At 35.2% G+C, this 17,757-nt stretch overlaps 1 protein-coding gene across 3 annotated transcripts in view; it reads left to right on the forward strand.

Moving 5' to 3' along the window:
• Positions 1-17,757, forward strand: part of LOC141448844 (uncharacterized) — a 27,260-nt gene continuing 9,503 nt past the window's right edge. For 2 of the 3 annotated variants that reach the window (XR_012455229.1, XM_074117590.1), the window contains exons 1-10: positions 1-675; positions 1,087-1,317; positions 3,550-3,703; positions 3,789-3,911; positions 4,001-4,102; positions 7,871-8,502; positions 12,938-13,067; positions 13,156-13,286; positions 14,439-14,727; positions 15,519-15,629. Coding sequence is in view for 2 of the 3 variants with exons in the window: in XM_074117590.1 (XP_073973691.1) it covers positions 3,560-3,703; positions 3,789-3,911; positions 4,001-4,102; positions 7,871-8,502; positions 12,938-13,067; positions 13,156-13,286; positions 14,439-14,727; positions 15,519-15,629 (1,662 nt within the window). In the remaining variant the exon portion in view is untranslated. The remainder of the gene's footprint in view (positions 676-1,086; positions 1,318-3,549; positions 3,704-3,788; positions 3,912-4,000; positions 4,103-7,870; positions 8,503-12,937; positions 13,068-13,155; positions 13,287-14,438; positions 14,728-15,518; positions 15,630-17,757) is intronic. The other variant, XM_074117591.1, reaches the window with a different exon arrangement.

Genomic DNA, 17,757 nt, shown 5'->3' on the forward strand with positions numbered 1-17,757 from the left:
ATTTTAACGTTGATAAGTGATATGTTTTTATGTGATTTAACATTTAAAAACAATTTTAAAACTAACAATCTCAGATTAATTTGCAAATTTTATCGAACCAATGATTGCTCCAAAATACAATAGTTCATATAATTATCGCTTACGGGCTTTATTGTAGTGATAATGGGAGATAACGACACTTAACCTCAAAGTCAAGTTCATGATGCTTTATAACATTTATTATTATTACGACTAAAAAGATGGCTCTGAAAATTGGTGTTAGCAGATTAACAAATACTAGGTGAAAATGAAAACTAAAATGACGGTATCATACCATTTATTAAATAATGTGTGCACTACATGAAAAGGTTGAGCCATAAATAAAATGGAGTTTTGTTTTAAGCAATCTTTTTAGGGAATTCTCCCTTAGGTTATTTTTTCTTTTTCTTTTTTTTTTTTTTTTATACTCTTTTGGATTGCAGTTGTTAATCAGTGACCTTCCCTCATGTCCCCGAACCCGTCCAACAGCGTCGTTTTCAATGTTATGTATTAAATTTTTAATTATTTTAGAGAAATTGTGAACAATCAAAGAATAGACTCGTCATAACCTCTATTATACCGGCAACTTGATTTTTGGAATTATTTTCGTAAAATTTCAATTACTTAATGAATTACAACACAGTGTGGGTAGCGAAGGTAAGTGAATAATACACAATTAGTTATGAGAAGTTAAATGAATTGTATAGTTAAATATACGAAGTCATTAATTTCTTAATTACGCGAATTAAGTACATACAGATGACTTCTGGGCCATTTTTATGCTGAGCAAAATGGTGCACTTTTTTCGTCGTAAATTATTGACATTAATACATACAACAAAAATTAACTTCCCTCCACTCCTGATAAACTAGAAAATGAAGGTTTCTTCGAAATTTTTAATTTCAAAAATTCAAATATTCTAAATCACCCACCCGTAATTGTAATATTATGACAACTAGAAGCAATAATTATCAAAAAATCAATTGAACTCCCCCTTCTGACTGAGAATGACCTTGTTCATAATATTTTGTCATTATTTTTAAAACAATTTTTTTAAACTACTTTCAGTCGTGTTCTTACCGGTGATATCGGCCGAAGTCGCTGGAATCGGAGGAGGTGAAATAACGGACATTAGGGGAAATGTTATGTAAAGGATTTTAAAATTTTATTAAATTCATTCATCCCCTGCAGGCGTAAAGGAACGAGAAAAATAATGTCTTGATGGGTACACCAGGTGAAGTGAAATGAAGCTGAGGGATTGTTCTTGAAACATAACAGGCAGTCATCTGCAATCCTAGCGTGAGTATTTAAATAAATTTAAAATGCAAATCTGCAATTTAAAAAAAAATTTCTTTTTCGATTATTTGCTCAATTACAATCTGAAAATGCTATAGAACTATCATTAAAAGTATTTGAACAAATTTTAGTGGAAATTCCTTCAAAAAATTATATTTTAACTAAATGAGTTAATTATTTTTAATATGGATTATTTTTAGTAGTTTACCTAAATTTAAATTGAATTGATTTAAAAGTGAATCTTTTTATTTATTTTTTTTTATTTAAAAATTTATATACGTATTTATAAAAACTTTAAAATCAATTTGGCAAACTTAGTAGACATCTTTATTTAAATGTACATTCAATTTTATTGCTTTGTTTTTGCCACATTGTAATTTGTAAAACTTGATTGCAAGTTCATACTTTGGCGCTTCACCTAACTTCACCGCTATGGACTTCATATTCATATGTTGTACTATTTCTATGTTAGGTAACGGATATTTTATATCATATACAAGCAGAATTAATAATCATTTGTATTAAACTACTGTTATTGTATTTTTATTGCATATTATAAATATCATAATCTTGAGACGTGTTTTTTTTTTGTGATAAAACAATTTATTGGAACTGATTAAATAATTGAAATTGTTAAAAATATAATTTTTGTTCCAAGTACATATAGCTTAGTTTGTATTTTGTTTTCTCTCTTCTTCATTTAATAAATGATTAAGGACCATAGAGAACACAGCTCATCTCTCTTTTATATTAATGTATTGAATAAGATACTTTTACCCAGAAATTTACACTTTGCTAAAGTGAAATTTTTAAGTGAATGAACTCTTATTACACAAATTGGTCTCTAAGAAATTATTAAAACAAAAAAATGGCGTTGAAATTTTTATTAGAAAAATATACTAAACTTTGGCTGTGGCAGTACATTCCGAAATCTAGTTTTAAAACTGTTGTAAAATTGTTTAGATTGCTCTAAAATAGAAACTTCACTTTTCCAAAAGCTCACACACAAAAAAAAAAAAAATTCTTACAAAATATCTTTGTTTTTTTTTTTTTGCTCATCGACGTCTTTTTTCAACTGCATATGGTTTGTTTGTCAAATTTAAACTTGTAATAGCCTAGCCATTAACCAGAATTTGGATAATAGCCGGTTTTCAATTCTGTTTCAAACGTGTTATGAATTACAGGTCTGCGTGGTGATATTCTAAACGAACAATGGTAAGGCTTCCTATTTCACTCCCTGGCAATATATTCCGTGTTTTTTCTCCAGAAGTTTTACTTCATCAACTTAACGGATTTTGTTATATACAAATATATATATATATATAAACTTGTCAATTATGTATTATTTTAGTTAAGTTAATTAATTAGGGTACCTACCATTGTTAAGTATGATTCTCATGAACTAATGTTTAAATAGTTAGTTTTCTTTATTTTATGTAGAATGGAAACTTATTTTTTTGACGAGCTTTGGATATTCATTTCATTTAAAATATGTGTAATTATTATTTTATTGTTTGCCTCTTCAATTATTATAAATAAAGCAATATAAGACGAAAATCGTCAGTTTTCGTTTGACGTGGATAAAATTTGTTTTAATTGATCAGTATAATTAATCTTTTAATTCAGTAAATTTGATTGTTTATTCTTTATTTTTACTCGTTTAGTATTCAATGTTGAGTGGAGAAGTTTTATCGTTAGCAGCTGTCAAAATATTAAGGTATATGGGGTACTGAAGAAATGATTTTCTGTGGGAAAGATAGATTAGATTTTATATAGATTCATAGATTTTAAAACGCTGAGTTTACTTTTGAAGCCATAATTGCAGCAAGTAGACATTTTGGGAGGGCTGTACAAAAGTTCTGATGTGCAGTTTGTATTTTTAAAAAGGCTATATTCTTTTCTATTACAAATTGAAAGTCATTCACAATTTGTGTCTGTCTAAGAGAAAATAATAGACCTAAATGTGTTTATCTGGACCTGAAAACCAAATTAATCGAATTATCATAAGGGGATCTCCAGGTAGATGATATATGGGACTCTTTAGGTTTGCCAAACCCTAGGTAACAGCTCTCCTTCTCACACCCTTGCACATAATAATATTTATATACACACATTAATTTCAACTTCTTAGCAACATTGGTTTCTACTATGTCCCATATAAACACATTTTTTTAGATGAATATAATCATAAATTATGTAATGTAAAGGTCGTTGTTAACATTAAAGTGTGGATAGGGAGGCCGCGATGGAAGGTTTGGAAGATTTGTCCAAAGTGTGCCGGCTGTGTCTCCAGAGTGGGGAAGTAATGTGTCCAATATTTGCTTCCGGAAGACACAATAACGGTACGACTGCACTTCCTTACAGGATCATGTCGTGTGCTAGGGTGAAGGTAAATAAAATAAATTTGGTTAACTTTCAAATTTAATAAACAAATTAAACCATTTTTTTTTTAAATAAAAATAATATTTTTATAGTTGGTTGAAGGTGATGGATTACCTTCTAATGTGTGCACTAATTGTCTGGCCCAGGTTGATCGATCTTATCAGTTTAAATTGCTATGTGAACGATCAGATTTAACTTTAAGAGGAGGTCTCAAGGTATATACATTTATAAATTTTTAGCTAAGTGTATAAAACTCGAGATAGAATAAATTTTGTTGCCTTTTTTCTTTTCGAAAAACGGACAGGCTGACAGCTCAACTGATAGTGAATCATTAGATGGAGGAGAATCCTGGGATATGACAAAATTCACCCCAGAAGTTATTATCAAAGAAGAGGCAGATGAAGGCGTTAGTATAGTACTTTAAAATTCAAACATTTATTAGAAACGTATTAAACAAATATTTGTCAGTCCAAACTTTTTAAACATTAAACAATATATAATAAAACAATAAGTACAACAAAATAAGTACTTAATCTGATGGCTCCGCCTTCTACGCCTTGAGGAATTTCGGTATCTATAAAGTAGCTATCTATAAAGGTTATAAAAATATAATAATAATGCAGTGTTTGCGGAGTTATTAACACATGCAAATACATGGTTGAAAAACATTACTAACCCATTTAACATTAGGTTAGTGTTTGTTAGCCATACCCTCTACGACCTAAGAGATCTATTAGTGTCAGTGTAAGCCTTAGGATGACAAAGAATGTATACCAGCATGGTCTGGAGGACGGAAAACTTGCCAATAGTTGTTCAGAAACTCAGTGGGGAACAAAGGCTAGCTTGCCAGAATCCATGAGTATCACACACTTCCATCTGCTTTATACATAGCAGGGCATATCAAGGCTAAGCTAAAGTCGCATCCGGTTTTTGTTTTTTCCGAAAAATTGCTTTTGTCTCTGCCTTTCAAAATTCTTATTCTGGACAGAAAACCTGGAAGCGTGTATTTCCAAAATTCTAGCTCATTCCATACTAGCCTTGAGAAGAAATAATAGAATTTGATAATCTGCGAGGCCGCCCGCCTGTCTGAAATGATGTATTAATTATCCATCTCACTATACTATCACACGGAAATCTGAAGAAGCCTACGTAGGCCAATAGAGACAACAAACTTTGAATTTACCTCAACCCCGGCCTCGTTCTCTTCAGGTTTGGAAATGACAGTGAACTATGTAGAGTAGTCGCCTGACATTGGCACTACCCGCTTCCGAGTTTTCCTGTACTGAATAAGAATTTTCAATAACTTACTGAAGATGTATTAGGAACTTTCCTATCGATATGATTCCCAACGCCACATTCAGCTCCATTTAGCCTGGGTGTGTTCTCCTGTGGCTAGATTAGGGTGCAGGTTGCCCTTTTGCAAAAGTGTTAACACGGCTTTGTCTTCACCTTCAGTATAGAAGTAAGAGTATTGGTAAGATTGGTACAACCTCTGAGGTATTTAAAATGTGTTTGTGTAGTAAGTGGCGGGTTCGACAGTTCGGTAAATTCATTTCATAACTGAAAGAAATGTGTCATTTAGTAGAAATTTTTAGTAGTACATTTTAATTTTAATTAAATTTTAATAATAAATTTTATTAGCTAGTTCTTTAGCAGCATTAAACTATATATATTTTGTAACAGTTCCTTATTTTTCTTTTAAAATTCGTTGTAATGTTTTATTAAAACTGTCCGCTAGGACAGTTGTATAAGGGTTGATCGTCAAAAACTGCACGAAAAAGTGTAACGTTGAAAAACACCCAATTTTGACAATTTTTTTCTCTTTTTCTATAAAAGATAAAATTCCCAAATTTTCTTTAAAATATAGGGCAAATCCTCCTTTATGACTGTAATTTTTTTGCAACAAGCTAGATTTGATAGATATTGAGAAAAAAGATGCTCAAAATGAGCAAAAACGGCATTTTCAAAAAATGTTCTTGTTCTTGTTCTTCTTGTTCTTCTTGTTGTTGTTACCTTTTTTGTAAACAACGTAGCGCCTAAACGCGTGAACCGATTTTCATGAATGAGATGTCATTCGATTCGGAATTTTATGTAGATGTGCCTTTTGGGGGTCGCGACGCTGTACATGGAATGGGAGAGGAGTTAGCCCCTTTTATGTAAGGCCCCCTCCAAAATTATTATCATTAATTACTCTGTAAATCTTAGCCCGATTTTGATAAAATTTGGTAGGATGACAGGGTTTGGGCTCCCCTACCTAACATTAAAGCGACGATCTGCTCTTACACTTGTTAAGGGGAAGTATAGCAATCGTTTCAAATTATCGAAACGTAAACCGATTTTCATGAATAAAGTGTCATTCGAATCGAAATTTTGTACAGATTTGCACTTTAAAAGTCTCGACGCTGTGCCTCATAAGGAGGGGAGTTTGCCCCACCCAAGTAAGGCCCTTTCTAAAACTATTATTACCAATATTTCTATAACGGTTAGTCCGATTTTGATAAAATTTAGTAAGAAGAAGTGGTTAAAGCTCCTCTACGTGGCTGTGAAGTGCCATCATGCTCTTACACCTACTAAGAGGAAGTATTGCAATCGTTAAAATTTTCAATGAGTGAACCGATTTTCATCAATGAATTGTAGTTCGATTCAAAATCTTTGCCTCTTTGCCTTTTAGGGAGAAGTACTGTAATCGCAGTTTATTTTTCTTACTCCTCTTAAAGGGAAGTACTGAAATCGCAGTTTAATTTTGCTATTTACGTACAAATTACCTTCCTATTTTATTCAAAACGCTTTCTCAAAAAAATTGTTATTGAGGATGGTTTGGGGACCGCAAATATAATCATTCTTTAAAAAGATCTGTCCAGTGGTAGTAACTCCGACTTAACACCTTTTCAGGTTATAATGATAAAATTAAATTTATTATTCCCAATTTTAATAAAATCTGAAAAGCAGATATGTAACTTTGCAAAACATACAAAAAAGAAAATCTATCCAAAAGGTACAAAAATCTCTTTAACAAAAACTTACAGTTTAAAATATTAAGTATAAGGGTTGATTAAACGCCAAAAGGTACACAAATCAGCTAGTACCCAACATTTCATTGATATTATTTTAAGTAATTTTACTACATTAATTTTCATTAATATTTTTTTGAATTTATTAGATGTTTCACAGACCCTTATGCTGGCCAGTTCATTCATTTTCTTTTTCTTTTCTTTTATGATTTAAGTCGCGTCAACATCAAGGTTATTGGCGCCCGGAGCTTTTTTCAGTGCACTGCCGGCCTCCGGACAGTGTTCTCTCGTTACAGACAACTCTGTCCATCACCCGGACAGTGAGCTGTAAGAAGCTCTTAGAAAGAGAAAATCTAAGGGTCAGCAGCTGGATTCGAACCCGGAACCTCCACGTGGGAATCCAATATGCTAACCGCATAGCTAATCCCTTCCCTTTGTTCATTCATAATATTTTATTTTTTTGTTATAATTATGATAAAATGTATATTATATTTTCGTAATTAAATAGGTACTTTATTTTAGCTTTATTCCAAATTATTCTTCTGATTTATCTTTATTATGCTCTTTATTCTGAATAGTCACATATATCGTATGTATGTACATGCACGTTAAAGTAAAAAAAGACAAAGGCAGAGTCGGCTACTATTTAAATTTGAATCACGGATTTAAAACAATATTTCAGTCTAGAATTCGTCTTTCCGAAGTATTTGTGAGCACAAATAACGCGTAGGTAATATCAAGTAAATTATTCAACAATAATTATTCATTTCTCAATTGTAATTTAATGTAGTCCCTCTAATTTTACTTATAGTAAAATACTGGAATAATTATGTTAGCTGTCATAAAAATATGCATATCTTATTTATCTTATTACAGTCATTCTAAGTTAAATGGTGTTCTACTTGAACAAATATTTTGTAGATTAAAATGGCCAGCATAAGGGTCTGTGAAACACCTAATAAATTCAAAAAAATATTAATGAAAATTAATGTAGTAAAATTACTTAAAATAATATCAATGAAATGTTGGGTACTAGCTGATTTGTGTACCTTTTGGCGTTTAATCAACCCTTATACTTAATATTTTAAACTGTAAGTTTTTGTTAAAGAGATATTAGTTATAAATGTTTACACAATATTGCTAATATCTGTTTATGTTGGCAGACACTGTTGGAGAATGGGTTGCCAAATCCTAGCCAATCACTTGAGTCTTACTTGGCCCACCTTCATCACCACCACAATCACTCTCACCATTCTTTTTACCCTTTTACACACATGGAGGAAATCTTAAGAAACCATGGCACTGAGATTAAAGTTCAAACCGAACATCTACCTAGTAGCAATCCAATTACAAATGGTAACCCTGCAGTGCCAGTAACTTTAGGAGGACAGCCGACTGCCTTATTGGTTGCTCACCGACTGGTACCAGTTTTGGGTCATCAACAGGGTGGCGCTTCACCCGGAGGTCCTGCTGCCACCACTGCTGTTTTAGTGGCTACCACTGCACCTCCGCCTCCCGCACACCAGCAACAGCAACATGTGCCGTCGCAGCAGCATCACCAAACCTCGTCACAAGCTAAAGTCACTTTCTTAGCAACAACTGTGCCTGTAGCAAACGCTACACCACCACCTTTACCATCTTCACAATTACAGCAACAACAACAAAAGCAACAACCACAACATAACGGCACCCCTTTACAAAATAATTTACATCAAAAGCAGAAACATCAACATCATCAGCAAAATGAAATGTTACATCATCATGGTACGCTAGATACGGGCTCACTTAGCTCTAAGTGAGTTTTAGGTTATAATTTATTTTTAATATCGTAGAATATTTGTGTTACTTATGTGTGCAACTTATTTTCTTAAATTAAAACAGGCGATTATTATAAAATCAAGAGTGGGCTAGACATAAGGAAAATCTTTTGACCAATTGAGACCTATTGTGGCTCCCCAATGTGTTGTGCGTCTATGTAAATTGTTGAAAGTGTGAGTGAGACGAGTTTAAGTTTGCCTGCAGGTTCAGTACTCAAATATAGTGCGCATATTTAGGCCCTATGTATATTGTACAAGTGTTTGTATTTTTTGGCTGATATACCCGCAGGGACGTCAAAATCCGAGAAAAAGTGGCTATTCCACTTCCCCTACGGGATGGACGATACCTTACTTTAGTTAATGTTGCTCAAAGGGCGAAGCTTTTTGCAAGTCGCTACATTTGTGAAATATTTTTCTTTTATGTGGTTATAAAAGACTTCAATTAAAAAGTCCTTCCAGTGTAATCTTTCCACCTTTAAGATAACCTTAAGATTTGTATCTTAAAATAAGTTTTGGAACTCCTCATTTTTGCGGGTTCTATTCACTTCCTTATTCTTCACCGGCGCAAAAATTGCCCTTAAACATTTTAACTCTCCCAGCCAACCATTCTGCCTCTTATGTCGGAGTCCAGATTTCCGACTCATTCTCACCTCACCACTGGTCTCAAATTCGTTTCAGGTATGATGCCAGTTTTTTAGTCTATGCAGGGATCGATTCGTTGTTGAAAGTTTTCCATTATATCTTCTTATCATGTCGGTGATGTAGTTTCGATTTCTAATCTGGTTGCAATCTCTAGATCTTCTGCAATGCATATTCCTTTCCCGTCAACAAAATGGGTGTCCTAATAAGGCGTAATAAGGCCCTAATGGCCACCTGTAGGATATCCTGTCAAAAATCCTGCGAATCTCACTGTACCTCTCACTTAGTTCCTGTACGACTGGACTGGATATAGGGTGCATTCTGAATTCTATTGTAAATCTGATAGTAACATTATTTCACTTAGTACTACTAACTAGGGAAGTCAATTTCCTCCAGGCATTTTTATAATTGACATATAATTATATTGTTTGTTGCATTAAGGGCAAACATATATAATTAAATTTCTGTACGCTATTTGTACGATAATAATGTTATACGTTACTGTCCACTACATACGTTTAAGATGATAAAACGAAAAGCTAGAAATCAAAGACTTTTCTGAAACATTTGATCATTCACTCACTCACTATCCGGTGCAACAGTCCTTAGAGTAGGACCTGGACCTCCTCAACAAGCTGCCCCCATCCGCACCGGTCTGCGGCCTTAAGGCGCCATCTTCTAACTCCAGCCCGACGAAGGTCTTCCTCCACATCATCTAGCCATCTAAGTCTAGGGCGCCCTCGAATTCTTCTGCCTCCTGGGTTATCATTTAATAGTTTTTGGGGCACCCTTCCCGCAGGCATCCTCTCCACGTGTCCCAACCATCTCAATCTCCCCTTCTTTATTTGGGCGACTATGTTTGGTTCTCCAAACAATTCTATCAATTCGTGGTTCTTTCTGATTTTCCAGTCGCCATTCTCGCACTTCGGGCCAAATATCTTAATATTTTTCTTTCCCAAACCCCGAGTATCTTTTCACTTTCCTTGCTGAGCACCCAGGTTTCGCTGGCGTATGTGATGATGGGTCTGATTATCGTTTTATAGGCTATTATCTTAGCCTTGCGGGACAAATTCTTAAACCGCAAAACCTTTTGAATAGCGAAGAGGCATCTGTTTCCTGCCGCTATTCTCGCCTTTATTTCTGCGGTTATGTCATTATTGTTTGTAACAAGTGACCGTAGATATTTAAAATCACTGCACGTTGGGAAGCTGTGATTGCTTAACTGGATTGGTCCTTCTCCACGCAACTGGGCTCTCGAGGTTTGCATGTATTTTGTCTTTACCTCGTTGATTTCCAGACCGCGTTTCTTACAAGCTTCTTCCAGTTCTGTCACCACTGTTATCTAATTCGGTTTCCATTCCTGTGGTAGATTCCCCTGAGGAGTTAAGCAGACGTCGAAAATGCCGCACCCATAAGTCCAAAATTTCTTCTCGTTACCCACCAAGTTTCCCTCCTCATCTCGGCAATAATCCACCCTCGGCTTGAAACCGGCTCTAATCTCTTTTACACCCTTATAAAACTTTCTGGTTTTCTTTGCTTGAAAATCGTCCTCCAATTCTGTTAATTTTTCTTTTTCCTTTTGTCTCTTTTTCCTTCTGCACAGCTTTTTTGTAGCTTTTCTTTTTATAGCATATTCTTTGGCATTCGCCCTAGTCCTTCTCTGCAATAACTTCTTACGAGCTTCATTTCTCTCTTTCACAGCGGTTATACACTCTTGGTCGTACCAATCATTTCTTTCCCCTCTTTTCTTTCTCCCTACAACTTCTTCGGCTGAAGAATTAATGATGCTCCTAAAGCTACTCCCATCGTTTCTCGATTCCCCACTAACTCGTTTGATACGAGTAGCTTTTCTTCCACCTCTCTCTTAAATCTTTCTTTAATTTCGTCTATCTTTAGCCTACCAACATTAAACCTCGTCTGTCCTAAAATTTTTCCTTTTCTTTTTATCGCCAACTTCTGCCGATACTTCGCTTTTACAAGGAAATGATCTGAACCACACTAAGCTCCTCTGTAACTTCTAACATCGCAAATATCTGTTGCGTGCCTTCTCTCGATTAGAACATGATCTATCTGATTTCGCGTCCTTCCATCTGGAGCTTCCCAAGTCTCTTTGTGTATTTCCTTGTGTGGGAAACAGGTACTACTTACTTTCAAGTTTCTAGCGGTTGCAAAATCAATAAGTCTTATCCCGTTGTCGCTAGTCTCATTATGCTTACTATGTTTGCCTATAGTTAGCATGAAATCTTCTTCTTTTCCTATTCTAGCATTCCAATCACCCAGCACCATCTTTACATCGTAGTTAGGAAGCTGGTCATAACTCCTTTCTAGCGTACCATAGAATTCGTCTTTTTCCTCCTCTGACTTATCTTCTGTCGGCGCATGAATACTTAAAAGAGAAATGTTAAAAAATTTACCTTTAACCCGTATCATACATATCCTTTCATTAACCGCTTTATAATCTAAAACTGATTGCTTTATAGTATTTTTAACCACAAACCCGGTTCCGAGATAATTGTTGGCGCAACCGCTGTTAAAAAGGGTGTACTCACCTAAGGCTACTATGTCAGCATCTCTCCATCGGATCTCCTGTAGAGCTGCAATATCGACCTTATAATTCTTGAGCTCTTGTTCTAACGCTCTGCTTGCTCCCGCTTGAAAGAGGCTACGTACATTCCATGTTGCTATTCCTAAACTAAGTCCTTTTCCTCGCCTTGGTCGTGACCTTAAATCCGTCCGGTTTTCTTATTCTTGAGGCTTTGTAACAAATTAATTTTTCCGGGACAGGGTCGTTAGCCCTGCGCCCAACCCCCAACCTGGAGGACCAGGAACCTTGAATTCGGAGTGTTCTACTCCTAGAAGAGTTGCCGTCACCTTGGCACATTTGATCATTATTTGAGCAAAATCAGTTCGTGCTTCAAGCGTAACGCCTAAAACCAAAAAGCAGCTACTTGAGTGTTGTTGAGGTCAGATTGTCGCTCAAGAAGCTAGATATCGATTGTTATACCAGATATTGTCATCATAACTTGTGTTTATCTCAGATATTCAATTTCGATCTTGCCTGAGGAATCTTTTAAGGGGCATCTTGCACTTCCCACTCCAAAAGACGGGCAATTTGATCTATGATTAATTAAAGAACTTAAATGATTCTTAATAAAGGAGAGATGGATGCTAGTCATTGGTTATTGTGCCCTTGAAGAAGACGAAAAGAGTAGTTCTTTGATTAAGAAAGGGACTAAATTAAATCATTTTCCCGATTACTTAGTATAGTTCTATTTGCTTTCAGAGATAAACCAATCTTCAGCTGATTTAGGGTACACTGCTTGATTAGTTGCGTAAGGTAAAAGGGAGGGATTCAGAGCTACTACGAGCGACACTTTCTGTTAGATCATCTTCACCGGGTTAGCGGGTTTTTTTATTTGCTTGCTGTTTGAAACCAGCAAAATATGAAGCAGAAGTTCTTCTGATTTTTTTAGGGTTGGACGGCATCACTGTAATCGACGATGCTTATTTATTTTTTAGTAATTTTTGTTTTGTGAACTGCTTATTTTAGCAGTCTGAAATTTTCGAACCAAAGTTTAGGCATGAATTGATCTTAACAATGTTAAACTAGTTTCTGAATAATTTATTTTTTGTTTTTTTTTTTTTTTTTGTTTAAAGCTTGCTAGTTTTTTCTTCAAACTTTAAAATGTAAGCTTCTAAGACAAGACTAGATTTTTAATGCGTCCAAATTTACTGTCCAGTGACAAATTTTAAATCAAATCTCTTCTTTTAAAGATCAAGACGCTGCCGAGGTGGTGATAAGCTGTTCAAATGTAGTCAGTGCAATAAATCTTATTCTTTTTCTTCTGCTTTAAGCAGACACAAAGCTGTACACAATAAAGAACTTAGGCCACATATTTGCAAGGTGAATTTGTTTAATCATCGTGTGATTAATTGAAAATGTTTCATATATGGACAAGTTTATCTAATAACATTTTTATTTTTATTTAAAGATTTGCAACAAAGGATTTACGCATCCAGATAAACTTTTACGTCATCAGAAGACGCACACTATGGATGTTTTCATAAATTGTGAAGTTTGCAACAAACCATTCAAATCTTATCCAGCGTATCAAAAGCATAAGTAAGTTTGAATAATCATTTGTTTCAAATAATTTGTTATATAGATATAAACACAGTTCGATAAATATTTTTTTATGATTTGTTTTAAATGATTATTATTAAATATATCTTAAATTTAAGCTCTCTACTATAAATTGAATAATTATGTTATATAATACTGTAACAATATATTTACCTTTCTTTTTTTACAATTAACGCAACAATGCACTACAACCAAAACAGATATAGAATGTCTACTGAGTAAAAAATTTACACAGTGGAACACTACACTATTTATTGAGTCTTACCTTAGATAGCAGATTGATGAGGTGTTATCTGGTAGTGCCCCAGAAAATAAGAGCTGTACTAGTGAATTAGTACTGGTAGATTCTAGGTTAAAATATAATTTTAATTTTGTGCGATATTAATTTATTAAGTAAGGAATTTTAAGGACTGCGAAATAGCTTGTTTTGTGTTTTGAAGCAAGGATAGAAGCATTACAAGTTACAACTGAGTAGAGATTTTTTTTATTAGTTTTTAGAATTTGGCTTAGCCATACTGCTGTGGCGATAACGCTAGATGAGCTTTTGAAATAGAAGGTAAATTTTCTGTTGCAATATTCTTTTAATCAGTATTACTTCTAATTAGAAAAAAACCTAATAGAAGATGAGAAAAACTCAAACGACACTCTCTGACTACCAGTCTCAAGGGTCTGAACTTGATCACTATGAAATTACACTTTACAGAGAAATCTGTCTTAAATACTCCTCAAGAACTTAAAAACTAATTTGACTAAAACAATTATTTCCGAACAGTTAAAAATCTGTAACGCAGGTGAACAGAAAAATTAAAAATATATAGGTATATATATTCCTATTTGTATAAATGGCATAAAATAGTAATTCATAATTATTTGTATATAGTTACCTACATATATACAAATATACAGTTAACATTAAACTTAGAATTTTACCAGCCCATTTAATCCTTCTTATAGTACATAAGTAATAGAACCACTATTTGCCACCATTTCCTATATATACCAAGTTGAGAGAATATTGAAGTAACTATTTTTGCGATACACTGTTCTTTCGAAAATTTTGCTTAAAAACTTGCAACATAAAAACGGGTAATTATACAATCACCTTATTAATTGTTAATGCATTATAATTAGACAGAGCAATAACTGTGAAGGAGCCCCTTCAGGAAATGACAGCGGTGGAAACTGGTGTGAGACATGTAACGTAGAGCTTAATCGAGACGAAACTCATGTCTGTAATGGTGGTGAAAATATTGCGGCAAGTGAGGATAACAATTCTAAACAAATTACCGGCTCAGGAGAAAACAGTCCAAATCGGGAACAACCAACAGAAACGGAAGAAGATCCCGGAGAAAGCCCACCACCTCCCTCTCCTCCACCAAATGCGAGGAGAACGAAAGGCAAATCGGACTTTAAGTGTAAGGTATGTCACTCAAAATGAATTATTTTATGCTAAAATGCAGTCATAATTTTTTGTGAACTATTTTGTATATCAAATTAAGGTACATTATAATTCTGTTACTGTAAAATACGTTCCACAGCCCTAAAGATGACTTAGTCACTAGGTCGAAAACGTGGCAAAAAATAATACCAAAATTGTGGCTCAAATTGGCAATAATTTTTCGTCTTTTTGGACAAATGATTCAGTCACAGTAATACTCTACGGTATTACTGTTGATAAACCAACGATAAACCGATAGAACACAAAAGAACAGCCATTTTGCCCTTATAAACAAACATTTAAAAGTGTAAAATTTAAAATCGAATAGGTTCAATACAGAAAAAATCAAAATTTAGATTTAATACAGTTTCGTTCCAGGGAACAGATATATATATGTATATTGATTCATTCGTAGTATATATTTATATATGAATATGTTAAAGATTCAGGATTAATAGAGATTACTAAACTATAAATTTCTTGCTTGGACAAAGTTAAAATGAATGATTTGTAAGTTATAAGGAGATTATAATTTATTAATTCTTTGCGGTAATAATAATAATAATAAAAATGTTCATTTTGATAAAATACATAAACGTTAAGCGATTATACAAATTGTGTTCAGTTAGGTGAGTTCTAACTTCTCAACTAACATACATTAACTCAAGTAAAATTGGTTGAAGAAATTAATTATGCATTCATTATCAATAAATCTTGGATCAAAAAATAATGTGGAACATTGAACATTTTGTTTAAACTCTTGGTTTTTGCAGGTGTGTTTAAAATATTTTGCGACAAAAGGTTCGCTAGAGGTGCACTCCACCATCCATACGGGTGTTCGACCATTTGTGTGCTCTGCATGTGGGAAATCTTTTAGACACAAGGTGAGAACATGGATGAATTAATAAAATTAATTGAGCTTGTTTGGAGTATGAATATAAACAGAAAGACCAAACTTTATATTAAGTTTGTGTACTGTCATCTTTAAGAGATTTTTAAGTTTTATAAAATTTAATCTAAAGTTGCTCTTAAGATTTTCCTAAAAATTGGTAAGCAGCACTCTTTGTGCTGACTTAGGTTTAATACTTTCATCTGAAACATTTGTCCAAAAAAATTCCATCATGACTATTTCTGGGAGAGAGGAAGACGCTTTCTCTAAAGTGTAATTGAGTCCTGTTCCTTACCACTTATGAAGCAATTAAGAAGGTTAGAGTTGTTGCTAAAATTCTTATTTTAAACTTTTCTGTGTAGACTTTCACTCATGAATCGTTCCTACGATTTCATATAAACTTGTGCTAATTTTATACACCAAGATCAAGATCGTTTGAGAATTGAAGTAGGAGAAAGTCGTGTGTAGGTGTTATACAAGATTTTTGTCAATACATTTTTCGGACGCCTCTTAAACATTTTTTGTCACGTTATTGTGTGTCACTACAGAAGGTTGCTTTGCGACAATCTTCTGCAAATTAGTTAATATTCACCTTTGGGGTCGGGTGTTGGTGTATTGGTCGAGAGCGTGGCTTTTAAATGGGAGATCCCCAGTTCGAATCCCGCGTATGACTATTTCTTTGGTTCTTTGCTTACACAGCCAAGGCATCATGGTCTTGCTGTGTTTAACCCCTGGACACATCACCCAGTTCTTTTCGTGCTCTCTCCAGATCCAGTCTCTGAGGGCCGCACGAATCGAACCCCTGGTGATCCCCAGGACAGGCTCCGGACCGATAAAAGGAGTGTTAGATCCATTCCTGGCCAGATGATCAGCTTTTTCATTCCCTACAATACCCACATGACCCGGCACCCATTCCAACCGAACTTTGTTGTGCCGCGCCAGTAGTTCTAGGGCCTTCCTGCATTCCCAAACCAGGGAAGAGGTCATTCTGAAGGATACAAGAGCCTTCAGTGCAGCCTGGCTGTCCGAAAAGATGCGAATCTCCCTATTCCTAGGTTCCATCCGCAGGTTTTCCTCAGCACATATTTTAATAGCAAATACCTCGGCCTGGAAGACTGTGGCGTATCTCCCAAGAGATCTCTCAATGAATACCTCGGGTTTAACCCCATACACTCCAGACCCAGTCCCACAGTCCATCTTGGAGCCATCGGTAAACCAAATGCCTCCCTTCCGGTACTGGTCCATCCAGTTCGCCCTCCATTCAGTCCTAGGTTTTATACATACCTGAAATGGAGTCTCGAACCTGTACTTTGGACAGATACTGTCCCCTGCCATGTCAATAACCGGCCCAGGGTCGACCTTATCTGAAATACTCATATGGCCAATGCAGGAGTTGATACGCCTCCATTGCCCATAGCTCGCCATTCTGTACGCACTGGCCCTTGCCTCCGCCTGAATAACATATTGAAGCGGAGCCAACCCCAGCAGTACCTCCAGCGCTGCAGTAGGGGTGCTACTAAAGGCCTCCGTGATCATCAGACAGGCCAGTCTCTGCACCCTTGCTAGAGCCTTAATGGCCGTCTGTTGTTCAGTCTTCCTCCACCGTAGGTGATGATAGGTATGACTGTACATGTATAGAGCCAGTGGGTCATCTTTGGGCTAAGACCCCATGTCTTCCCACAGGTTCTAGTAATACCACAAAGGGTCTGTTTAGCCCTTATTGTAACTCTATCTAAATGCGCCTTCCAAGTGAGTCTGGTGTCCAAGACAATGCCCAGATACTTAACCTCACCAGAAAGGGCCAGAGTTTTATCAAAAAATTTTGTAGCTCTCCTTGTCCCTTCTCCTTGTAAAGGGAACCAGAGTAGTTTTAGAAGGGTTCACTGAAAGCTCTACCCTTCTACACCAATTTTCTATAACCTTGAGAGCCTCCTGCATGAGTTCAGCAACGATTGTCTCGTGCCTACCCCTGACCACTACAGAAATATCATCCGCATAGCCAAGGACCGAGAACCCACGAAGATCTAGCATCTCAAGTAGATCATCAACGACCATACACCAAAGGAGCGGAGATAACCCCCCCCCTGAAGGCACCCCCTAACTGTCGTTAACTCCAGCGATTC

The sequence above is a fragment of the Rhodnius prolixus genome, unplaced genomic scaffold (assembly GCF_049639745.1).
Source record: "Rhodnius prolixus isolate KJV_2025 unplaced genomic scaffold, Rpr scaffold_2, whole genome shotgun sequence".
NCBI classification, from domain to species: Eukaryota; Metazoa; Arthropoda; class Insecta; order Hemiptera; family Reduviidae; genus Rhodnius; species Rhodnius prolixus.